Source organism: Varroa destructor, unplaced genomic scaffold (genome assembly GCF_002443255.2).
Source record: "Varroa destructor unplaced genomic scaffold, Vdes_3.0 BEIS01000006.1, whole genome shotgun sequence".
NCBI lineage: Eukaryota > Metazoa > Arthropoda > Arachnida > Mesostigmata > Varroidae > Varroa > Varroa destructor.
Window position 1 is genome coordinate 30,440,810 of NW_019211459.1, and position 26,373 is coordinate 30,467,182.

The 26,373-nt window shown below is 37.6% G+C and overlaps 1 protein-coding gene across 6 annotated transcripts in view; it reads right to left on the bottom strand.

The window, feature by feature from the left end:
- Nucleotides 1-26,373, bottom strand: part of LOC111252572 (acetylcholine receptor subunit alpha-like 1) — a 71,350-nt gene that overhangs the window by 15,622 nt on the left and 29,355 nt on the right. For 3 of the 6 annotated variants that reach the window (XM_086973800.1, XM_086973802.1, XM_022810721.2), the window contains exons 2-5: nt 15,060-15,104; nt 8,131-8,240; nt 5,517-5,697; nt 4,530-4,922 (exon numbers count right to left, since the gene is read on the bottom strand). In XM_086973800.1, coding sequence (XP_086829926.1) covers nt 4,530-4,922; nt 5,517-5,697; nt 8,131-8,240; nt 15,060-15,104 — 729 coding nt within the window. Of the gene's footprint in view, nt 1-4,529; nt 4,923-5,516; nt 5,698-8,130; nt 8,241-15,059; nt 15,105-15,301; nt 15,422-26,373 lie in introns of all 6 variants that reach the window. The other 3 variants (XM_022810722.2, XM_086973801.1, XM_086973799.1) reach the window with 2 other exon arrangements.

A 26,373-nucleotide genomic window follows, 5' to 3' on the forward strand; every position in this document is an offset into this window, starting at 1 on the left:
AAAATTAATTGCCAAACTTGTAGGGGTAGTCATACTAGCAATTCCTGTGGCGATCTACTGCTGATACTAGAGCAATGTCATCATACGGCACGTGTATTAACGAATTCATTAACAAACGAATATGTTTTTTCTAAGCCGCTGGCTGTTTTCTGCCTCAATCATTTACTTGCAACTACCCGTTGCCCAGTCTCACTAATCACTCCCGCCCTAGGATTGTCCCTCAATGCTTTTTTGTATTGTTATGGTTAACGTTTCATGGCTAGGTTCAACATACCCTCACGTAGCGCGAAAATTGACGCCCAACATGGTAACATTACCTGTAAAGGTATGTAAGTCAACTCTGCAGGATACTTATTAAAAATTTTGTGGGTGAAAATTGGTTTTCTAAGGCATAATTTTTCAGTTATCTGGACGAGCCATCTGGAAAAACTGATGTCATTAGCACGCTTTTGAAGTTATCGATACAACAATAAAACATAGAACGACAATAGTTATCATTATATATAGAATGGAACCTATTATTCTAATAAATACACCTAATTACGCTTGCAGATGTGTCGTGCATGTAATACAACACAGAGTACAATACATGCAATACAAAGCTGTGCCAGACGTTTCGATACTACAAAGTAGTTAGTTTTATGCCCCAGTTTGTATTAATACAATAATCCGATAATTGCCGATAACCTTTTTTAAAGAAAAATACATTTTAATTACTATAATTATTCTACTACTAGCCAAGCTTCTATAAATAACTTAGTCTTAGGTCCAGCTCTGGTACAGTTAGACACAAACAACGAATTTTCATGACTATTTGCCCAACCGTCGAGAGAGTGGAAAAAAAATAGCAAAACAAAGAAATAGAAATCCGCAAACCCCAAAGAGGTTTCATTGATTCCATTTTCGGCTGATCAGAGGTGTATCCTCACAAACGTTCCGCAAATTAGTTGGAAAATTTATTCATGAATCAAGGATAATTGCGGTTACTAGAATTCAATGAACTCTCTTGATGGCTGTCTCATGCAATTATTATGGCAGTTTAGAGCTTTCAGATAAAATAGGGACCCAAAATCTTATATCAAAGAGTTGATGAAAATCAGAATTACATGCTTGACACAATACAAAATGTAATATCTGATTTGTTTACTAAAGTTACTATATATATATATATATATATATATATATATATATATATATCAATGTATAATTTCTGAAAAGGTATTAACTATTTTTATAATTAAATGGCTTTAAAGTCACATATCTCAGGTAATACGAGTCCAGTCTGGTCGGCGTAATGTAAATTGAAAACTGTATTTCAGTAGTGGTAGATGTACTAAGAGTGTTGAAATGCCTTTACTCAAGGCTAAAATAGAACGCTTTGAAGATGAGCGTAGTTTTAGAAAAAAATTGCAGTTAATTATAATGAAATTGTAGGATATATAGAAGTCCAATTCTTGTTCAGACGCATAATATATATATATATATATATATATTGTTTGTGGTGAAAACGCGTTTAAAAAATACGCCTAAAAATAGTTCTGTCGGTTTCGTTTTGGAAATTGATGCAAAAAAAGCTTCTCGTAGTAATAAACGTATCACAAAGAAACTTCATGAAATGATTGCGAAAGCTAAGGAAAACCGGCATGTGAATAGCCATGATATCGCCAAGAAACAAACCAGATTCAGACCATTTAAAAAAAGCCTGATATTATACGAATCAATACGAAATAAGTTATTTGATCGCACTTCGATTTGCGAAGCTCTACAGAAGCGTAACAAAATTAAGCAATTACTAAAGGGATTGATTATGAGTGATAAAAAGACGTATCACCTACGACAATAATGTAGAAATTAACAAAAAAACGTGCTCCACATTCTTGGCAAAGCTCACACTGGCATCAAAGAAAATTATGCTGTGTTTGATGATATTGGAAAGGAAGCGTGCATAATGGGCCTGCCACCCGGCAAAATAACTGGCTCGAAATTCCGCTGGTTACAACAAGTTATTTAAAACAACCGACCGGAGATAGTGAACTGCAAAAGCGTCGTCTTCGACCCACATACATCTTAATCTAAAATTAAGAGCGCTTAGATAGGAATCCACCTCTGCAGAGCTCCCCCAATTTAGCTTAGTAATATTATGTCAATGCATAAATAATGGCTTCAATTTTAGCCCTAAACAGTCAATACTTTTTCGACAACTTGATAACTGAAAGCGTACCTCGAATAATACTAGCCTAACTTAATTTTACCTGTGCATAAAACGGTTTGGTTCTGCCTTTGCTTTGCTAAAAGCTTTAAGAATATGCATTTGAAAATCGTTTTGTTCTTTTTGCTGAAGGTGATTTTGGAAGCTTGTGGCTTCTACATCAGAAAAATAAGGTTTAATGATACTAAAACTACTATAGGAAGATTTAAAAGCTAAATTTAATAAATGCCTCATATTCTTCACCAAACTATGTCTTGAAAACCTTACATTTCTACTCATATGGTGTCACGGCTAAGGGAAAGAGTTCACATTTTAAACGAGTAAAACGAGTGTGTGTAAGTCCAAAGATTGTTAGAATGGCTCATGTTTAGCCACTGTCGACAATTGGATTGATAGGCAAATAATAAAAAGAGACAAGGGGTCGAATAAAAGAACACGAATATATGTAAACAACTATCTTATGAGTTATGAAGTAGGCAAAAGCGAACATGATGTCGATTGCTTTCTATTAATTACACTGATTACAGTTTGCAACGGAGCAGTCAGAGCGAAACAGAACACAGTTATTGAATGTTCCCGAGAAATTAATTTGTTAGCTTTAGAACCAGTGTACGTTAAATCATTGCTTTCATATAGCAACAGTCATTCAAAAACGGTACAGGATGCTATGCTTTAAACCCTTCTCAAGCTGTGGAGTCTGTGTATTCACAGACCTGCAACGTTTTCGTGATCGGGATATTTTACATAAAAAGGAGGCTGCGCAGAAGGTATTCCAAAACCTAGCAGTCAAAAAGTAAAAAAGGCCAAAGAAAAGCCTATAATTGTTCTCTAGTCCGATAGAATCACGATCATAAAAAGTAGCAAGACAATTTAACAGAGGGGTAGTTTTGAGATATTTAGACAAACTTCCAGTACTGTCTACAAAGGAAACCAATAAGTGAATAACGTCTATAATACTCTATTAGTGTGTAGGAAAGCTATGAAACAAACTGAAAGGACGCTGGAAGAAAATATCGGGCCCCAGCAAGATATAGTACTGAAAAAACATTCGTGTTGGCCTTTTTTGAGAAAGCGTAAGTAGTCTTCTCAAAAATGCGTCCTTGAGCAGTGTAGACCGGTAAATATTTGATATGCTTTATATAGAAAACCCAATCAGCAAAACAGTAATTGCTCCGTAATCTTCGAGTCAGTACGGTCTGTAAATGAAGCTGGCCGGTTATATTTTCTAAGAGATAACAATAGATAACATCAATCATAACATGATAGTAACATCAATCACTGACATGAAAAGCAAATCGCGTTTTCAAACAAAGAACCTAAGGAGAATTAATACAAGGTACTCACAGTAAGTAATAATATTAATAATTATCATTATGAGCCCCTGATTACCACAGAATGTACAGAGTAGGGCACTCAAGTCCGGACAATCTTTGGTAGGCTTCTTGTCGTAGCAGGCATGCATTTCGTCACTATTCTTAGTACCGAAAAAATATTTTTTTTAGACAGTAACCACATTATGACAAAGATAATGCGTCGTTTTTGGAATTTGAACGAACATCAGCTACTATATTATTCAACGTATTTACGCAAAACCATGAGTATCAACTTTTTTCAGCTCTTTTTATGTAGATTTAAAAAATCCACGAAAAATTTCCAAGGGGCAAATCAGAAAATACTCAGAATAGCTTAAACTTAAAGGGCTTAAAAATTCCTCAAAATATCTTTAGGAGATATTCTTGATACATCCGGATCTTTTATATAGTAATTAACGGTCGTTTTTAAAAGCAAATTATTAATTGCCTATCGGGTCGTTTAGATAAGTTTAAACTGTTAATCTTTATAAAATTGTCTTCGGTGTTTGCATCCTTTGTGTTTATTGGCCGCTTTGAGCTCTTTAGCCCGCTACCAATCCAAAATTTGTATGTAGCGTATTTAAGCGAGATTTAAATGAGTTCAAACCTACCAATATCGCTTATTCATGATTTATATTAGAAAGTTACTTGTGGATCGAAAAAAGAATACTGAAAGTAACTAGTGGTTTAGGTCCTAAATTGAAGGCATAATTGCGGCGAATGATGGTCTTCTTAAATAAATATGATTACCAGCACCGACATATCTAGCACATGCTTATCTTTTTTTTGTTTTCTAGATACAGCTATAAAAACAACTCAGAAGCATAGATTTAGATGTCCTCCTTTGTATGTGGGCCGGTTAGGGCAACAATGTTTTTATAAGCATATACCTAAAATCCTTTTACCTGTTTTGGGCATTGCTCAAAAAGAAGAAGTGGCCTATAAATCTAACGTTGAAAACCACTTACCAGATATTTTCCTAATAGCGGCATTGCAAGCGACGTCGGTGGAATGATTTCAACTAGCACGAGTAAGAAGAACGTGAGCGACAGCATGATGGAAATAGAGAGGGAAACCTTTTCCCCCGAATCTGACGGCAGGTAGAAGACCAGAATTGACAAGCAGGAAATGCCCACACAAGGGATAATAAGATTGACAGTATAGAAGAGTGTTTTACGTCGTAGTGTAATGTTGAACGTGATGTCAGGGTAAGGTTCTTCACAGCATGCGTAAAATTTTTCAGTCCTTTTAGCGGGCACTGACATGATATCCCATTCTACAGAAAGGTAGAATTCTGTGAGATCTATACCAAGTGGCACTAGATCCACGCTGTGCACGTCCCTGATGTGTTTCAGATCCACCTATAACAAAATAAACACAAGTAATTAAATATTACCACAGAGCAGATTTTTCATTCGTATGTTCTGTTCATATTTTGAACGAGTCATTAATTGTTACGTATTTGCAATAAAAATCTTTTTCAACATGTCTTACAGTTTAAATTCCTAAAAAATAAGAGAAGTCGAAAATATAGTAATAACAGTCTATAAATGTTCTAAAGCATGTATTAGTAATGATAATTCTACGAATATTGCAATTATATTATAGCGTACTAACATATACGTATATATAAGGCGACGTTTGCACTTGTTTTTCAAATGACATACATTTAGTTTGGTTTGCTGCTTTGAAGGCTACTTAGAAGATAGTCTCTGATGGTTTATCTACTGTACTACTGATATGCATCCTTTTTTGCTAAGCCATATAAGATGCTAGATTATAGAAGACTATATGATATTTATTTTATACAAACTAAATTGTGTAATTTTTTACAATAAACAGTTTGAGGCAGATAAGTAATCTGAGATTAAGAGGTTGATAAAGGCACAAAGCTTTTTAGTTATTTTAGTATCTTAGCAATATGGTTTGCGTTGTTTAGTTTAATAAACTTTTACCATAAAACCGTCGTAGGTCCATGAACCGAATTTCATGCTACATAGTTGCTGGTCGAAGGGAAAATATTGAACATCCATTAAACAGCTGCTTTTATAGATGGCAGGTGGATTCCAGATGACAGTTCCCTCGTTGTTAATAATGGCCTTGGTCATGATTGTTACTTCATAATTCCCATCCGCACTGAAATAGATAAATTTCTTTGAGCCCCTCCTTACTCCTTTTGCTCTATCTTTGATTTCACAAATATATACGTCCACTACACTTATCTATATGTATCTATATAGAATTTGCTGTTTTTACCGTTTACTCAGTATGTAAGAATCTATGCAGCTAATTTCAACGGGATAGCTTGCGGGATGAGAGCGCAGGATCTACAAATAGAAAATATATTATGAAATTTTTACCACAGGTATACAATACAATACCACTTGTGTACCAGAAGGTTGCCTTATTATTACAATTATTTCGCATCAGTTGACGAAATGAGCGCCATGAAAACAAACTTCAGTAGTAATATGATTACAAGCAATTATACAAACACGAATAACAGCAAGGACCATACAATTTGAAAATCATGTAACAAGCAGCTTGCAACCGATCCGTCGGGTATAAAATGGAAACTGTAGGAATAATGATCAGCATATCATTCTGAGTTTCCCGATTGCAAATTCGTAATGGAATTGAGCAAAACGTTTGAAGCATACTAGACGATAACCGACAGGCTCAAGGCGCCAACGTGACTCGAAAATCCTCATTGGGCACATAGGTTTGAATCTATTAAACTTTGAGCGGATCGGCAACAAGAGCGCTGAATTCAGGACTTTATGTGTATATATAGCTTTGGCTTTATCTTGTCGGAACAAGTGCTCTTCGGCTACTTGCTTTAATCTTGAATAGTTTCAGACGTGTAGCGATTCACAAATATTATATATGTATATATATATACTTTGCGAATTGATACACGTCTGAAACTATTTAAGATTCAAGCAACTAGTTGTAAAGCGTTAGTTTTGGCCAAATAAAGCCAAAGCCAAAGCTCAACCAGTCCGCTTCATATATAAATACAAAAAACAGTATCCAGTTTTAGAAGTATGTTTATTTCTAGCTTATGAATCGCTAATACGAGTCGTTTAATCCACTCGTCAATTATCTTTGGAATACTACAAGTTTCTTCAAAAATGTGAATGCTTAATCTCAAAATCGTGAAGGATATGCTTGAAATAGCTGGCTGAAAATTGTTGCCTGCGTTGTTTGACGAGGGGAAGCCCAGGCGATGAGTTAAAGTGTGCGAACGGCTTATAAAGAAACTGAAATGACCATCGAAAAAACGCTGTGGAGCGGGCGTGTCGATACTTGCAAGGAATAGTTTGCGGTTGCTTCAGATTCAAGGTCGGTGCGGGAAAGACGTGAGAAAGCTTTAAAAAGACACTGCGCGAATATTTTCCTTCTAGGGAAGAGACTTGCCGGAACAGGTATCCCGTCACTACAAAAAGGCTACCAGATTTGTAAATGTCAACCGGTCTCTGCTAAAGAAGCTGCGTATTGTACTCTAATATTTGGGTAACATTTATCCAGCGCGCAAACCAGCATTTTTTGCTGATTTTACAACCGCTGCGGCGGTAACCTTCCCTCTACTGAGTTAGCTCGTATGGCGTGAGCCTATACGATGGAAGATGCTGGAACTTGCTGGTAAAGGCGACACGAGTAAACTAGCTCTGCATTATGTGAACACGATCCGGCTCGATGGCGGGAGTACAGTCTGAATCACTACTCAGCCGACCAATTCGATCACCACGAATCTCTACAAAGATGCCGGTTGCGGTACACATCTACTAGCGAGCCATCGGTGAACACTAATGTTCAGTATACTGCAAGAAGGTACAGTTTCTCATTTAGACCCCGTACCCTAGTGCCATCAAGGTTATCTAAGCGAAAAGAAAGTTGTGCGGCGTAGAATGACAAACTATTTTCTGGGTGGAAGGATTAGGGTTAAAATGTGGGCGTACGTACGCAGCTGTGACGTGTATCAAGCGAAATAAGACTTCGGAATTATACCTCTTTCTACTCCGTCGCCAACAGATCTCCAAATCTTCCTCTGAAGGAAGCTGAGCGTCAACCCCATTGAGCGATGTAAACAGCCGCTATCACTATGGGCACTACCAAGACAACGAGGTATTCAGGTTTGAATAAGTAGGCCTGTTAGTGCGGGCTCCTGCAAGGCACAGCCAATAAAACGCCGGCAGTTGCGCTACTCGCCAGTTGGTTTGGGAAAACCACCGAATAATAGCACGAAGAGATCACGAAAAAAAATATAGTACAGTATGTAATATCCCAGTTTATAAATACAAACAGCAGTGCACCATATTTAGTTTTTAGTTCGTGACCTGCTTGTATGGTTCCCTAAATCCTATTCAGCAACTGTTTCTTGCAGCGCGGCAAACACTTTCATTAATGTTGCCTCCGGCACTTTCAATTAAAAACCTTATCGAATTGTATTCAACCTACTCTGTCATGTGTTATATACATTCTGACAATTTTTGAGCTTTAATCGTGTGACCTCAGCTACCTTGAGGACCCATAGTTCATATTCTACACTAGGTTTATTTCACCTACTTGTTATACAGCACGATGTCGGGCAGCCATATCTGCTCAGCCGGCACATATAGTTCGGTAACTCCTCCATACTCTGTAGGGTCCCAACGAAGCTTATGATCGGACCATTCCTATAAATTAGAAAATAAAACACCTTACACAAGGATGCGTAATCGACTATGTACACTCTAATTAAAAGAACTGTATTTATTGTCACCAAAGATTTTGTCGTTGATGTCGTGGGGACTGATTTGTGAATAGCTCTATTCGATGAAATAGAAACTTCTTGATAAACCTAATGAGGGGCTACTCATAGTCTATGCAATCTTTAGTTCTTATTACTATCGCGATAACCAATTCCGTCGTTATATTTTTAAATAATAGATTATATTTATTTGCGATTTTTTTGGGATTCCTTATCTATCGTGGGATAGGGGAGAACAACGGTTGTCAAATTATAAAGAATTTCCACGAAATGTTTACATCTAATTTCTAATGTAGGCCAAAGGTTACTCAATACTTTATTGTTTTTCCTTTGCATCTCCAGGGCAATATGGTTCTTCAGCTGAACTTAGAAAAATCTTAGCGCAACGGAGACTCATGAAAAAATTTATCCGAGCGGAGTAAAAATGTTTTTCGCAAATTTCTTTGATTTCTACACTTGCATGTTCCGCCAACGTTTTCAAGATCCGACTCATAACTAATAGAGCAAATCTAATAGTGGGCGTTATTCTAAAAGTGGAAAAATAGTAAAGGTGAAGTTAAGAAGAAGTTGAGCGGAAAATCCTGATTTTATTCAATGAACATTCTAATCTCATACTTCTTACTCGTACCGGCTCTTATCTTCGTGCTAAAAACGCTTCTTTACATTAACAATTTTATATTGGCGGATGGGGCACCTTTTTGGCTGCACTCTGAAACATTGCTTTCTGTAGTAATCCTATCGAGCTTTAAAGGTCTTTGCATGAGCTAAATTACCAAACAAATCATCAAAAAGACAGCAACAGATCAACTATAATACACGATAAGAGTCGTCCACATCAAAAAAAATCTCGACTGTTACTTCAATTATAGTGTGAAGTAGCTTGCGTAGCTTCTACCATTATTTATGCGAGAACTTAAACGTTGTTAAGCCACACTTCAACGAAAATTTCAGAAAAGCTAATTCCGTCTAATGCCAGAATTTCTTTATTTTTTTTCTAAGACTGTATCTAAACAAGAAGCGATATTTTAGCGACATTTTTTGCGTTTACTTAAAGATACATTCATTCCTGACGGTCATGCTTATTCAGTATTATTACCACCCACCTCGGCTACATCTTCAATTCCGGACTACACACTAGTCATTCTCAAAACAATAATCCTTTAGCTTGTAAATAATTTTTAACAGTAACCGACATCCAGCGATATTAATTTGTGTGTAGGTTAAATACACCATATACCAATAATTCCTGTAAAATTAAATTTTGTGTTGATAGCAGGCCAAACGTTCTGACAATGCAAAAACTCAAAAAGAGCAAAATAATCCAAAAAGTACAACATAGCGCAGAGGATCTCAGAAAGACGTTAGGACGTATCTGGACAACTTCGTCGGAAGCTGTTATTTTCTTTCTAAGGCAGCCGTTAATTCCTGAACCAAAAATAGTTTTTTAAGCCATTTCGATCGATGTTCGTCTCCCTTAGGTGTAAACGTTATTAAGAATCTTGTGTGCGCTCTTGTAACTATTTCTTGGATTTTCAAGCCGTACAAAAACTTGCAATAATGTAGACTGTCGACCGCAGGCAACAAGGAAGTTTTTCATTTTAATGGGGTTGGTCCAATATGTAGAAATTATATATTCGCTAATCTTCACTTAAAGTACGAAAGTAGCGCGTTCTTTTTTGCCCCGATGACTTTGATGTCCTGTTTTTTAGAAACGGCTTTCTTTTAGTGTTAAGGTTTGCAGTGCAACTGAATGCAGTTTCGTTGCGACATATAGCCCGCCAATGTTCTACTGAAGACGAAACATCATTCAAGTTTATTGACTGGGCCTCGTCCGTTTCTTATAGCCAACTTGGTAGACAATACCCCTTGATGCCAGCACTTAAGAACCTCCCAACTCCTATAATAATAGTATAATAAAATAGTGCTTAGCAAAATTGTCAAATCTATACTTAACAACTAGATTCCCATTGAGATAGAATTCAATCGGATAAATTCTTGATGGCTCCTTTACCAGATCGGTGCTGCAGGCGAACGGTTGTTAATATATATTTTGTTAATCTCCTAATGCCGTACGTAGTACAACTGATCCATAGGACACGATCTACCAGCCTGTAGAGCAGCTTTTTCTCCACTAGCAGACCGCACACCGTGACTCATAAACGGGGAAGACATCGATGACAATAGTATCGAAAATTTAACAAATTGTGCATAGTCTCAGTTTCCCGAGTGTCCAGAGTGTAGCTTGCATACTACAACTATAAAGCCAGACAAGCCCTTATGTTACTGGTGTATTTTCGAAAAAAACACTTCTTGTGATTGTTCAGTGGTAATGTGTCTTCCTACTAAACTTATAAAATTTTGAAATAGACACATTTCATATGTTGTAAGTTGATCTTCTGATGCGTGCTAACGAAATTGTCGACGTAAAAGCTCGCAACGTTTAGCATGATAGCTTGCTTAGTCTAAGAGCCAGCATGACTCTCAGCGACATCGCGCAGGAGATTAATAATTTGCTATTATCGCAAAGTGTGAACGTTCATGCCGTTGTGTTTATTTTCCGACTGCCAATGAAGGAAGTCGTTGACGAAATTTTGTACTTTCATCCTTTTAGTAACCAGTGATTGTACAAAAATCGTTACTCGAACTTAAAAAAAGAATCAAACGATATTGGCAGGTAATTGTGGATACATCGTTTTAGATCTTATGGCTCTGAAACCATCTGGCCAAGATTTATAATAAAAATTGCGACAAGGTGATCCGCTCATTCGCCTACAAAGCCATCATACCTTAAATACATCTATATTATGAAAGTATGATATTAATATTATGAAAAGAAAATTGGAAAAAAAACTGCAAGCTCATAGCCAGACTTGCCTTCTGCTCGCAATGGCACCTTTTTCAAACGCAGTTGGCTTGCTCATATCCACACGCTATGACATGTCACGGATAAAAGAAGGAGTCTAGAGATATACTAAAATAAACTTACTCTGTTTATGCTTCATTGGTTTATTTGGTCTGATCGAACTTACAGACCTTATAAAAAAATATGTGGGTACAGTCTAGTTACATTATTATATATTTAATTGAAAAACAGAATTTCGTGTGTACCAATACCCTTTTAACGCGCTCCGGGAAGGCTGGTTGCCGCCAATACATTCAATTTACATTATGGAGATTAATAATTTACGGCCGTACCACAAGCCTATTACCACAAACCTCCATTTTGATGAATCAATGGCTTGGGTTTTATGTCCGACGCCATTGTTGAGCACTGTTTGCGCTTTCAAATAACAAAAGTATATTTGAGCTAGCACCTCCTGAGTTTTTTTCCAGCTATTTCCCTTTTTCATTTTAACATACAAACCAATAAACAGGTACGTATAATAATTAACACATATGGTTCAAAGGTTTGAACCTGCATACATTCTTGCTAAAATAGCCTATCCTACTTTCTTCATGTCAATTTTTATAACGATTAAAAGCTCATTCAAAGACATATCCAACAATATCTAATACATCATTAGACGACATGGAAAAAGTCATTAGACGTCATACAACTCAGCAGGCCTTATATAGTCAATTAACTTTAGCTAGACGCTTTTAAAAACTACTTTTATGTAAAATACAGGCATTGATATTATATTTCAAGAGTATGGTGTTTTATAAAATTTTGTGAAATTTAGCGACATTTCTCGCATTCAAAATGCGCTTGTAAGCTCTAAAATCTGAGACCACTGACTCGGATTTAACTACCCGGGCTTTCATTAGGTTATTTCATGAGGATGAGCTAAATCGAAAATCAGCAAATTTAGGTGGTTCACGGATATATTCTACAGTATTAAAAGCAGCTCGCCGTACAACCCTGGTTATTCGATAGGCAGTTTACTACCAAACAAACCGTGAGCCGTTGGTTGAATGGGTGTCACATGAGAATCAAAAACAGAGACGTTAAAACATGTTGTTTGTTCCCTCGTTGCGACGGCAACCTATTCTTTCATCAAATTATGACTTGTGATGTCAAAAATTGATCTCCTAAGATAACGCAGACGCTCACAAAAGTTTGTGGATGCAACTGAATTGGTGAGGCATCACCCCAAAGCAAATATAAGACTGTAGAAATTGCCTCGTGAAATTTCACGCTCTCGGATTCCAGAATTATTCAGCAGAATAAGTTACTATCCTGATGACAGAAGGGCGTAGATGATAACAGTGCACACCTAAATCGAAAGTAAAAGAACTAAACGTAGACTATTTTTATCTCTTTGCTTAAAATATTACAACAAAATTGAGAGACAATAGTGGTAAGTTTGCACTTCACCACTGGTGTCGTAGGCCACTCAGGGGATGCTCGGAACCTCAGCTTCTGTGATCAGCATTTCGCTCTTTCTATTTTCGATTAATTGAAATACTTATTAGAAACGTTGGGTAATTTTCTTTGGTTATTGCATTTAAAGAAGAAAAGCTAAAATTTGGGCTGGTCTCTTATCAGGTTTTACTACTTAGATTTGCTTCAACCACCTCCCAGACAAGAACAATCGAAGCTTACAATGCTGATATTAAATTAATTACCGGGATTGTCGACAAGGTTGAACAACGAAAATGCTTGATGTAACAGTTTTTTTTACGGATATAAGTTTGAAGGATGGACAAATATAGGGGTATTGAAACGCGCTTTGGTATTGCACGTTGTACATGGTCGAGGTTACGAAGCTGCGTCATATTCAAGTGTTTCCAGAATAATGGCACTCGCTAAGATGCAAAGGAAACTTTTTTCAGATAACAGATGGTCAGCATCGCCTTTCAGAAAAGCCTAGCCGACTTTTCTGTTGTAGTGGCTACTGCGAGCTTGTTTCACATCTCTAATCTTACGTGTGTCACTGTCATGCCTAAGAATCTGAATGGGTTTAACCGTCCGATCATCTAGTTTTGCTGAGTCTGACTTAGTGATAGACCTTTCATTGCCTCAATCTCGTTCCAGTGTGCATCAAAACCTATGCACGTTTTAAATTCCGAAGGTGAAAATGGTCTTATTTTGTTGAGTAAAATAGTATTATTAGCATATAGGCGGATATCTATATGAGTATGCCACTCCTTGACTTCGTTCGCGGCATCTTAGATGATCTCCATTATTATATAATAGCTAGGGCAACCAGTCTAATCCAAATAACTATCGAACCATTAGTCTCAGAAGATTTACGGCAGAATTTTTTGAACATGTATCAAGAACAAAGTTTCAATGTACATGACGAACGATGCCCTTTTCGTAGGCACTTGACGTAAATAAAGTCAATACTGATTTACTGTGTTTGCTGTCAGCGACACAACAGAACCCATTCGCCGTACAACAAAGTATGGCGACGCCTTTGCTGGTGTCTTCTTTGACGTTTTTAAAATTTATAATTCGTTACAACATGGTATACTTTTGGAAATACTTCTTATTTTGAAAGAAAAAACAGTTCTTGCAACTAATTTTCATTTTATATACAGAATACAATTATGCACGTACGAATAGCGAACGTCTTTTTTTACATTGTCACAATGCCGAGAAGCATTCCCCATGGCTCTGTACTAGCACCTTTGTATTTTGCGTGATATATAATATAAACGTTATTTTCTTTATCACTAACAACAATTTTAACCATTGTGGAAAAATTGATAGATAGCACATCACTTCTGTTTCAAATAGACAAAGAGTTAAAACAGTTGAAGAATTACTAAGAACTGGAAAGATGCTATGAATGCACTTTTTTTGCTTCAGTTTGTTGTGTACACATACATGTTGTGTTGCAGTCAATTCACTTAAATTCCCACATAAATGACGGCGAAGTTTTGGATAATTCATATCTAGATATTACCTTGTCACCTTATTTTGGAGTTCACGGCACGAAAAGACACGAAATGATCATAGTTGCTGAAATGTTTTTAAAGCAAGAGGGGCAGCTGGTCCGTAGTCCTGTTTTCGTGACGCTAGTGCCCCTCTTCCTGTCTCTGTATGCCAATTGTATTTGTTGCCAACCTTTGTCGCTGTATTGTATTTTGTTTGAAGTTGGCTTTTCCATAAAATACAGAAAAATGTTTAATCATTCAAAAAAAACAACTCGAGTTGTTGCCTCTGATACTGCTTAATGTTGAAGGCTCGTTCAAGTCACAGAACTCTCGGTATTCACAGCCCGTTTAAATAAAAAGCAAAGCACAACGCTGCCTGCATATAAAGCTGCCGGTTAGCCCCATAATTTGAGTTTTAGCCTTACACATAGCAAAAACCCCGAATATAGTGGTATACTAAATTCGGTTGGCCGTGACTGTAAAGCCGTGTTCGCCCAGTGCGGTCCAAAAGAGACAGCAACAATAGTGTCGAACAACCTTCCATTCATTAACAGCTATGAATTAAAATAATCTCAGTGAACAAAGCTATGATCTGCCACGTAAACAATTATGCTAAAAATATTTCGGTAGGGAAGATATTAAGGGAATTTCTTCCCCTTGAGTTTTACGACAAGTAAAGCGTGTATTTTAAACAGATAAGAGTTTATAAATGATATACTAAGTCAAAACGCAATCTTACGAAATTTTCTCCGTTAAAAATGAATACAAGCAATAAAGTATCATATGGTAGGATAACTACATTGTCGAACACTTTTCAGTATGGAACGATCCAACGTCTATTAAAGTATTTTAAAAAATAACATATAATAAAATACCATATAATAGCATATAATAAAAGATAATAAATATGTAATCAAACCTGATTAACCCAAACGTTGGTTGTCATGATCTGTGATCGAAGATTCTGAAACAAGCAAGAACCTCTGTTAGTTTTCAATCATTACGACGAGCAAGGTGGTACTTGGCTTTTACTTTAAAGGTATATACCTCTATCTAAGCAGTTTTGGAGACTATACAGTGAAATCTTGCACACATTGTTTAGTATGTAGATTTTAGAAATCTCTGGTGAAGAAACCTACAGTTCATAATTTGAACACAAACCTATGAGACACGTGAATCGCGTTCTACGCAATCATGACGTGATTTTTGAGGATATTTTCTCAAAGAGTAGAAACATACTGTTACTGATACCTCCGCGATGGGTAATGCGTTCTACACCCGCTGGAAAGCAATTTAAATTCTAACATTATTACTCATTACATTTAGGAAATAAAAAGATTACTGATTAATTTAAGGTTAGATTGCCTTGTAGAATTTTTTTTGTACACGGAACTTGAGAAATACCTTTACTTAACAGATTTCCTTACTAAAGCTACATTACCAATTTAGAAATTTAAACTCGTTTTATTTTTGTGGAATAAGTTATCGCATTTTGCTTGAACCGTCCTGTAGGTTAAATGTTCAGACATGGTTAAAAATGCTTTCTTTTTTCTACGACGTGCTTTGTATCGCAATTTTCGGAACAAAAATTAGGGTTCTCAAAATGTCGTACCATTTTTCAGAATACGCTGTAAAAAATTTCATTTCCTAAAAATATATTAAAAGTAGCATGTACGATTTTTATCTCTTATTTTGATCTTTGTTTTTAGCTCTCTTAAAAACAGAGTCACATAAAATTTGTGGGGCAATTCGGAAGAGTTTGATAGACTCGATCCTGTACTCCAACATAGTCTGAAGTTCGATCGCCAAGGTTTTTTATGCTAATAGCGCTAATATCTAATTCATACGTTTGCAGTCGTGCTTGTAACTAACTCCTAATCGGTTTTAAAATATCGTTAGCTGTCATAGCCCAAACAACACTTTAGCTGTATGCTTTGACGCTCCTTTCAAAACGTGGATTTTTTCAGTTCAGCTAAATTTCCCAAGACTGGTTTGGTTAGATATAATATGGTATCAAAAACGTATCATATAGTATGAAATTTAGAATTCAGCTTGGTTCTGACCAAAGCGGAAAGCTTATGCATATGTTAGCACACGGGCAGTGGTTTCGTAAGAAACGTTAGAAAACACTAGATTATGACATTCAGAACACTAAAGTAATAATTTTTTTTTTTTTTTTATTATATGCTTAGAATTAGATTGTCCGCCTATTTCAGTCTACCCGGATCTCAGTCGATTATAACTCGACAACCGATGTAAGCGCAACAGGTAGACTGGCTAACACAGATCGAAAGGCTAAAGGTAACAAATCCCGAAGATGACTGGAGCATAGTCCGTCAGCGTCCGTTGTCGAAGGAACCGCTAATTGACGGTGATTACTTTAACAGGCGTATCGTTTTTAGGTACTCTATTAGGAGGTGAAGAGATTGAGATCAGAAATAACATACTGATACATCCGTTTCAAAGCTGATCTGATATCCCCATTTGTAGCATATGCGTATTTTGAGCAGAAAATAAGGGCGATATCACTCTCGTGCAATTTGATAGCAGTCCTACGCACAGTATCGGTGAAGATGGTTGTTGCTGAAATTTAGAGAGCAGGAAGAATAACCCAGTGGAGTGCTGTGATCAAAAGACAAGATAATGTGAGTCAAAACAAGACAATGAATTGAACAGAACGCGAAAACCGGAAACCGGCGTTCCCTAACCGATGAGTATTGAGAATGACGTTCAAAAAAGTTGGACAATTTTTCTAAAGCCTTGCACAGATTACAGGTTTATAAATGGCATATACACTGAAAATTCTAGCAGACAGATCTGCCTCTTCCGGTTAGTTTTCAAAGGCACATTGCATATTCTTAAATAGCCTCACTGTAGAGACGGGCGCCAACTTATGCCCACCAGAATGAACAAGAACCATAAGCAGCATTCCAAGAACTCACTGGCGCACCCTGCCAGTATCTCAAATGCCACAAGAACGTCCTATTTTAGTCATATGTTGCATAAACGACACAGGGGAACACCAAGTAGGATAGTCGAAGAGTTTAGGGAATGTATGAGCCAGTAGGTGAAAAAGTGCTCGTACGAGAACAGTGGGAGGAGCTCTCTCAGGAACGAATCAATTTTAAAGACTGGCCTAGCAATGCCAAGGGAAATAATATTCTGAAAAGAGAGATCGAATTAGCAATGCCTGTCCTAGACATACACGAAGACAATGAATGAACCCTACAAATCACGGAAAAAACCGCAGAAAACACAATAAACAATCTGAGGACGCAGTCATCGTGAAATCCAACAAAACATGGGTAGCGACAAGGTAGCGACCCGCAAGATACAGGCGGATACCTATCAAGTTGTGTAGATAATATAGGAGCTAACACTTACAAAAAAGTGTGCAGCTACCGGTCAAACGTGCTAAGCACGTAGCAAAGCAATTACTTTCCTAATGTATGCAGGTTCAAGCAAGACAGAATAGCTGTCAGTATGGTCCAAAGAGAAGAACTGTTTGAGGAGTACCGATAAGTTCTTTCGGACTGACACACCAGACCGGAAGCCTAAACGCAAGCTAAATGCTACACTGCGTGTTAATGTAAAGCGAACAATAGAATTTTTCGTTCTTTTTGACACATGCGCGATTAGCAACATCATGGACTTCCACATGCACCGGACGGTGGAAAGCAAGGTACAAGAGCTGTATACTGATCACCTTGGTAGAACAAATATTAAATTGTATGGGCAGCCACAATGGATGATTATAGGATCATCAGCATCCACATGGACGTCGTATAACGAGCAGTAAAATTCCAATCGATAAAAAGTTGCAAATGGTGTCGAATACTTACGTAAAACTGAGACTCATTTATATTTCTAGCGGGGTGGAAGCACATGGTTAACGAACAAGGTAATGGCAATTTAAACAAACTTCTAGATTGGTACAAGGATTTCTTTCAAAACTATGTCAACTTCGTAAGCCAGCGCAAATCGTCGTTAATAAAGAAACAACACAAACCCAGCATCCGCTACGCGCCAAGCCAATAATTGTGTCGAGCAAGCAGAGAACCGTGTAAACTAACTTAAGAACCTTGGCAATTTCCAAAACTGGTTTGTCCAACAGGTGTTGCCAAGCATAGTACATTCGGGTCTTAAGCTATTTTAAATTTCACTTATAGTGAAATTGACCTATTTGGTTCTGTCTGTGTTGGCCCAGACTCTGAGCCCGCATGTGATAAGTGCACAATATATCCGACCGTCACTCGTCGGTAGTCACTAATCATAGCCGTATTCATTGTTGTGCTGTGTATATTGCACGCAAAAATCAAGAACCTTCGCTGCAAGTAATGTTATTGGTAATGATAAAATTTGTTGGACCAATATCATGCGACTGATCACTAATGGCTAGTGACACTGTACGCATTTAAATGGCTGAAAAAGTGCGCTTACACCTGTTTCCCAGTTATGTTATTTCCCTTTCTACCTAGCAACAGGATCTCGTTGGCAATCTATGGGATTTAACTGGGCAATCCGTTCCAACCAATTCCGGTACAACCTATCAGATACACATAATGTGACCAATAATGTCTCAGAATTTGTGGAGTTGCCCCATAGGAGCTAAACATTTGCCTCAACGTGCGTACTGTGTGGTACTTATTAAGTGAACTGAACTCGCGTTTGTGCGATTTAATTGTACAGCGAGTCGCTACCAGACACTCTCAACTCAGCCCAATCTTGTAGCCTGATCCAGCTAATCAGTGTGCCAGCAAAAACAAGTCGCATTGAAACATTAGCGAACAAAGCTTCAAATTTTTAATCATGTAATTTCTAAGGGCGCGATTTGGACGTTAGACGTTAGTTCCAACGTTTCCCAGACACTGGAAAAGCATTAAATGTGCAGCATATTTGAAGATGACGAACTGTGCTATTGGTCATAAAAAGTGTAATATAAACATTAGATCGATTATCGTACTACTTCTATGAGCACAGATTGGTTAGTGGCATTAATCAAGTTTGCTTTAAGATTGCACCACAAAAACAATAATCGAAATAATAGCAATCAATCACGCCGGCCACGAAGTAGCTTTGAGCTTTCTGGATGAGAATCCTGGGAGGGTGATTAGGAAGCGCCAGCAAGTTTTAGCGAAGATTGTCAATGTGTCTAGAATGCGATTAGAGAATGATCTGCCCGTAATGTGCCATTCATTTCCGTAAAAGTGTCTATTTTTCATATGGATGATTTCGGTACTCCACGAAGTTATTATCCGTAATACTGTTTAACGAAAACTGTTTGTTACTTTACCAAAATATTTAACTATACTGAAAATTTTCATGTAACCGACCTTGAGGTTGTGTGACTCTCAAGCGACGGAAATTGCGGCAAGAGTAGCAGTGGCAGTTTTCGCTAGAAAGTAAGTGATGATGTGGCGGAGAAAAAGACAGGTTCGACGCACAAATGAATTGCTGGAATTAATGGGTCATTACACGAGCTATTGAGAGTTAACTGCTTGGCAGTCCGAAGAAGAATCACAACAGCAGGACGATGAGGGAAAGTAATAGTCATTAGCTTATTTTAAGCCATTGGATACCGCTAGTAAACTGCCAGATCATAAAAATTATCATGTCACATTTGCCGTAGGGGTTCAGGCTGGCTACAAGGCTTGGTCGTATATATTCTGAGAAGGTCCGCAACAGCACTCTTCGCTTTGCTTGAGTAGTCTATCGTAGCACAACGCTATTAAACGTTACAGAGATAAAACAGGTGTAATGCATGATCATTGCAGCTTGATGCACCCCCCGAAGAGGCAGCGAGTCATAATTCGCAAACTGTGGCCACTATTAACCAAACAGTTATGCTTGTTGTCTCCAAGAAGACTCGGCACCTCACTGTATCTGCGTATTTCATGCAGTCACGAGTACGCAGCCGCAGTCTCGGTCCTCGTCTGCCTCGCATGCCTGCTTTCGTAGTTCGTCAAATTGTCACTCAGCTATCTGACAATCCGCATTTTCCAAAGCCAATACAAGAGCTCAAGCCTTCGTTAGCGTTGCACGATTGCCTCAAAACGGTATTGTTTTCTGCACCTACAATTTGCCTTGACAAGCAGACATTGCCGCATAAATTTTTTTGTTAACCTAGTTACTGACTGCTCCTAACGTTTTCTTGCCTCAAGTCAATTCGGTATATATCATTTATATGCTTGCAACAGGCCCTTCCCGAGTTCCCAAAGTAACCTCAAGATGGCATTTTTAGGCCTAAACTGGTGGCTTTTATTACAAAGCGACACGCAGAAAAGATAGTCAGTTTGTCGCTTACTTTGCCTGAAGTTGCGGCCGGCTTGTACTATATGCCGCATCACTACAACAGGCTAGACGAACAACTGACATATTGTTTTTAACTGCTCTTCCGCCGCAATAGATCAGAATCTTACCAAATATCAATTTGAACTTGATTGATATTTTGGTCAATCTTCAGCTGTATAGCACTGCCGTTTTTCTTGACATTGTTACAGTTTGCATGCAGGTGAATTTTGCTGAGAACGACTGTCTCTTCTTTTGCTTTGTTTAACAAAGGCCCAATTTAAATTTGCTACTTCCAAATGCAGATAATAGCTTGGGAAGTAGCACTGTTAGAAAGGCTGTTATTGATGCTCAGGCGGATAACTATCACGATGCTTACAACGAGTCAGGGACATCAAACATTAGTCAATATCTTCTATATCCATTTAGCATCGTGTACTTTGTGACGCATAACACCATAGCCAGTCCATTTGTTGCAAGCTCGGAATTATATGCCCAAAAATATCGCTGCGCTGTCGAACTATGTTACTGTAAGTCCGGGGACATCAGCCGAGTGAACTACTATGATCGACTATCCGGTTGAGTTGTCTCGTTAGTTACGTAGTCTGGTAGGCAACTTATAATATACGACTGAATCCAGCAAGCAATATCTAATCCGCTTTACTAGACTTTTCACAGCAATATACTTTCTAAATGCAGCAACATCTGGGTATGTGGTCCCTCAAGCGGCGGTCGAGATACGCCGGTAAACAGGATGACTTGGTGGGACTTGCTATAGAAGCATTAGAAGATAGTGTCTTGTAAATACCTGCTCGGTCAGCCGCGGGACGGCCAAACTCAACTAATACTTTCGTTAGCGAAAACTGGTTCCTGTTGTTAATTAGTAAGGCCGTGAACTGTCATTAGCGGACCACCAAGAAACGAAATTGATACGGGTTTATCGATCAGGTCTCGAAACGTCTAGATTGTCTGATAAGGTATATATGGGCGAGTCGCGTGTACCATCTTATTACCAGCCAGGTGAATACGCGATCCGCAAAACACTGAGGATTAGCCAGCTTATTTCCGTTGTTCTTCTACCGGCAACCCCTTATGGATACGTGCGACTTTGAGTGTATGTTTAGTTGTCTCGGACAGACAAGCTTGCTAGTCTACCCTTTACTTGGTGTTTTTGGTCATTTGCTTAGAAAATCCATATTGTCTTCCTTAAATACCCTTTAAACCCTTTGTTTGCCTTTAACGGATATTTTTATCTATCTTAACAGGTCTTTTAATGCGATTCGTAGTCCGTAGTTCAAGAGAACTTCAGCCAGACTTTTTCTTTGGAATCGTGGGCTGTCACTACGTTAACCAAATCGGCTTCTTTTAAAATTTCTAGAAACGATCTTTGTAGTCCAGTAAATCTAAGGAATGATAAATATTACCTGCAATAATGAAGACAAAATCAGATTTCACATATTTGTGGGGTCTGTTTTGAAAAAAGACTGACTCTTCGCCTTTTATTTTCCATTATACTTTCTGCATAGCGTTTTGAATGTCATAGGGCACCAACCCCGAGTAAAATTGTAAACGCATTTTAGTTTCAGTTGATTTGGTGATTCCTGTCATTTTTGGGACACTTCCATCAATAATTTTTTGATATGTCTTGCTGGAAAGGGTGATGCTATCGCTTAGTTAAGATTTCACATTATGAATCAAAGCATCACAATCTTATACCAGTCGAAACTGATACCCGTAACCATAATGGTCTGTATTTTGCATAACACTCCTTTTATTTTGTTCATGATTTCATTTTTTTTTCTTTAGAATTCCACCTGTTAACTCGGCCCCTTGATTACACCTCTGCTCATATTCGACCATGCCGTCTACCATCGTAGGTATTGATTTTGCTATAGCCATTGGTAACCGTCTGTGCGCATCTCGCGGAGCTGAAAATGGCAGGATCGTCTTGACCACTTCTATCTTGCTTATGTCGTATTTCATATTGTTGTATTCCCTATTCTATTGCTACTATATTGAATTTTCCTTCCCAAAACATATTTTCCTTTCTACCCTTGCGTCTTTTAATTTCTTACAGAAGTTATCCAAAAAGTCTTCAAAATCTTCGAAGCCCGTCTTTGGTGACACGTAAAAGCTAAACGATTTGGTTCTCTATTCTGCCTGATTCTACTAAAATCCAGTCTTTTCACATCCCTTGTACCGTTGCGGCTAGCGCCAATTTAATTCACAGCGCTGCGTTCGCGCAGTATTCTACTCCTTTCTTTGTTTTCCTTAACATCTACTCGTTCTATGATATGCAACATTACCTTCCTTCGCCGTTGTTGATCTAAAGAATTTTCTTCCAATTTTATCTTTAAGTATTTTAAGAACCAATTGGTTGCTATTATTATCTCTTACTCGCCTATTTTTGCCGCAACTATTCTCCCACTCGTCGTTGCGGATTTATTGATCTATTTTCGTGTCAGCCATATTCAGGTTTTTAGTCAGACCCCCAAGGGATAACCTCGCGAACATAAATCTCTCCTCGATGTGTAGCTGCTAGTAGAAATTGGATGAAGGATCTAGTCAGGTAATTGTCTCTACCGTTTTTGTTCTGTATAAGGACTGTTTTGCTCTTCCTGTCTCAGATGATACTGGTTTTCACGGCCTGTATTTTCCTAAAGATTATACTTGGTTGATTCTCTTTCAATATTGTCTCTACCCTTCCAGTATTTTTCGTGTCTTGGAAGCCTCATTGCACCTTTTCAGCTTTTCTTCTTAATTTGCTTAGGGGTTTCTTTTTTTGCTAGCAGCTTAAATGTATATATTGCGTATCTGATTTACGCATCTTTTACTTTTTTGCCGTTTTTGCAATGCTCTCTATTTATGGCTGTTAATGTATTTATTGCTTAGACTTATCAAAATCTTCGGTCTTTTGTCTCTCCGTCCTTCTTTCTCTCCAAATTGATGTTTTTCGATGAATTCTACCAGCAGTAACACCATCCCGCCATCGGTTCCTACGTGCCTTTGTACATGTCGTTAAGTTCTGTTAGGTCCGACTGAGTGCCCTTGACGTTATATAATACAACTGGCCCGTTCGCCTCACATTACTCTCCTGTAAGTCTGCAGTATCCCTACGTTTGTTAGCTACTTTGGGGCCTCCTGGCGATCCCAAAGTCAAGATATCTGTTGCGGAACTGTTATTCCGTTGAGGAAACCTAGTCAGCACACAGTATTTAAGAGTATCTACTTGGGATTCATTTATCATCTTTAATTATATCCTTATATCGTTGTTCGTGATTATGTTTCCTTTGAGCTCCAATAATGCAATTATTTTTAAATTTGATATTTTGCTGCCCTCTCATTCTAGGTGAAAGGTTCAACCAATCTATTGACTTTTCGAAATAACAGTCATTCGGCACTGCTATGAGCGGCCGCATCTGTCAATATTTTTACCCTCTCTACCCTGATAACACAAAAAGATTGAAAAAAAATCGAAATACTGTGCTTTATCTGTTCTACCGAGTGACTTTCAATTTTCTAACACAACAGCTTTTGTGCTTGGTACATCAAACGGCGACTCTTTTTCACACCCTAGGTGTTTTTCAGTTACAATCAACTGTTGTTACCAAAATACTATAGTCTCGAAAAAAATCAAGATCTCAATTTGTACCTGTCAAAAAGGGAACTTGAGTTAGGGCTTGAAAAGAGGCTACCCGGTGCTTTTTTAAATGACTGTGCCCGCGATTATCCGTGACAGATTTTGGTTAGTTCCCATTATGCCAAAAACCTAAAAAATTTGAAAATAATTTAAGAATTTCCATTCTGTTTACTCTATTATGATGGCCATCACTTTTGTGTGCTTCTCACGGCGCGGCCTATCCGCTAGTTACGTTCACGAGATTCGTTGTACAGATGGGCACTTTTTCAGTAGCTCTCTTACTTTCGTCGGGGTCGAAAAAAGTTTTATTTTGCGGCTAATTTAGTCCTCTTCCGCTTTTTTTGCTGAGCTTTGGTCACTCTTATACTCGCAGCCCAGCTTTGCATAAGGGGTGAAGTAAATGCACTTAAAGCGCGCTAGAATTTTCTCCTCAGAACTTAGTTTTGGTGTACTTGTCCGAAAACTTTGAGCCCGTTGGGTCGTTATGTGTGATCCTATCATTCGAATTTAATACATGATATGTGAGCGTAGGGCATTTATAGTAAGTCAACCTTTTCCAGAACCTTTGTCATTGCGAGCGTGCGTTTGTTTAGTATTTTTGAAGAGAAAAAGAAGAAATTTTTTTCTGAAACAAGATAGAAAACATCCTGGCAGAGAACTGTGCACTATTTTCAGCATTTGAGCAGAAATTAGTTCGTATCCAATGTTTTCGCACTGAACAAAACGCCAATGAGAAGTCTTGACTAATTCGACTAATTAGTTTGTGCTACTAAAAAGGCATCTATAGAATTGCAAAGCGAATATTGAAACGAGCCCATGAGCGGTTTAAGTAAGTAAGCGAATTGGGGCTATAGTGAATAAAAATGTTTGTAGGTATTGACACTCCTATTATATGAAAAAACAAGGTATCATGTATGAAGATAGAAAAGTCCGACCGATATTACTCTGCATCTTAATCTCAATTACTAAGCTTTATATATAAGTATATATACATATTTTGCACAAAAAGTATACGGTATGCTCATATATATATATATATATATATATATATAAAGCTTAGTAATTGAGATTAAGATGCAGAGTAATATCGGTCGGACTTTTCTACCTTCATATATATATATATATATATATATATATATATATATATGAGCATACCGTATACTTTTTGTGCAAACTATGTAAGGATAGAAAGCAATTCAGAAGGTCGTGTTGGATACAACCCTTTAGAAATATCGATAGATTGCATATGCAATATTGCTTAAAACCAAACGGCAATTTTTATACTTGAAAGGTCTATCTTAAATTTGAAAGCAAAATTAGATCACCATACCATAAAGGCACATGAAGTTACCTTGAACAATTAGCCGATTTCCAACTATTCAAACCTCAACTATTGAAATTCCCTCAAAAAAGATAGTAATTATTATGTTCGTCCAAACAGCACTGTCTTGCTACTTAATGCTTTCTTCATAGATTATTTTCTGTGCGTTAGATTGTAAAATAAAATCGGAAATCGTTATCAAAAGATACCATTGCTTTCAAAAGTTACATAGAACAAAATAATTAGATATATTTTTTTATACGCTGAATATTTTAAGTGGAATATAGCGGAAAACACACTACAGGTCGCCAGATAGCCGCCTGTGTTACAGCAGTTAAAAATGGAATGTATCAGACATTAATATACTAACTCCACTCTATTTACTTAATGCTAAGGCGTAGAAGTAGTTTGGTTCACTTAGTTTCAGGGTTTTCTTCGTTCCGCGCCTGTTTTCCTATTAATAAAATTAACCAGATTAGTTAGTCTTATAACTGGCTAACGTAAGCTATAATATACACCAGCAGGTATTTCACATCAATAAATTTCATCTACATTACCTCTAGTCTATAATTCAATTACAGACCTACAACATCCAGCTCCAGTTTTTCCGAAATCTTGCAGTATCAGTTGTGTTAACCTGTGGCAGTAACTCTATTCCTCTGGTCAACTAAATCTATTAGCGATATTTATTTTGTCGCAGTTACGCTGTTCCACGTAACTCGTCGTGGAATGTTCCAATACTCTTGCTGGCACGTTGCAGTTTTCTGCCTATTCTAGCATTTGATCTAGGCACGCGCAACCCATAACATTAATTAGTGCTCGATTGCAGTGCAGAACCTTTGTAGCCGTCCGGTTGTACCTCTCCTGAGACCCTGGAGTATTAATTCTGTTATCCTGTTGCATCATTTGGTCACAGAAAATTTTCTTGATTGAGTCTTATTCTGCGTCCAATAATCTGACGCAGTTATTCTATAACTCTCTTCC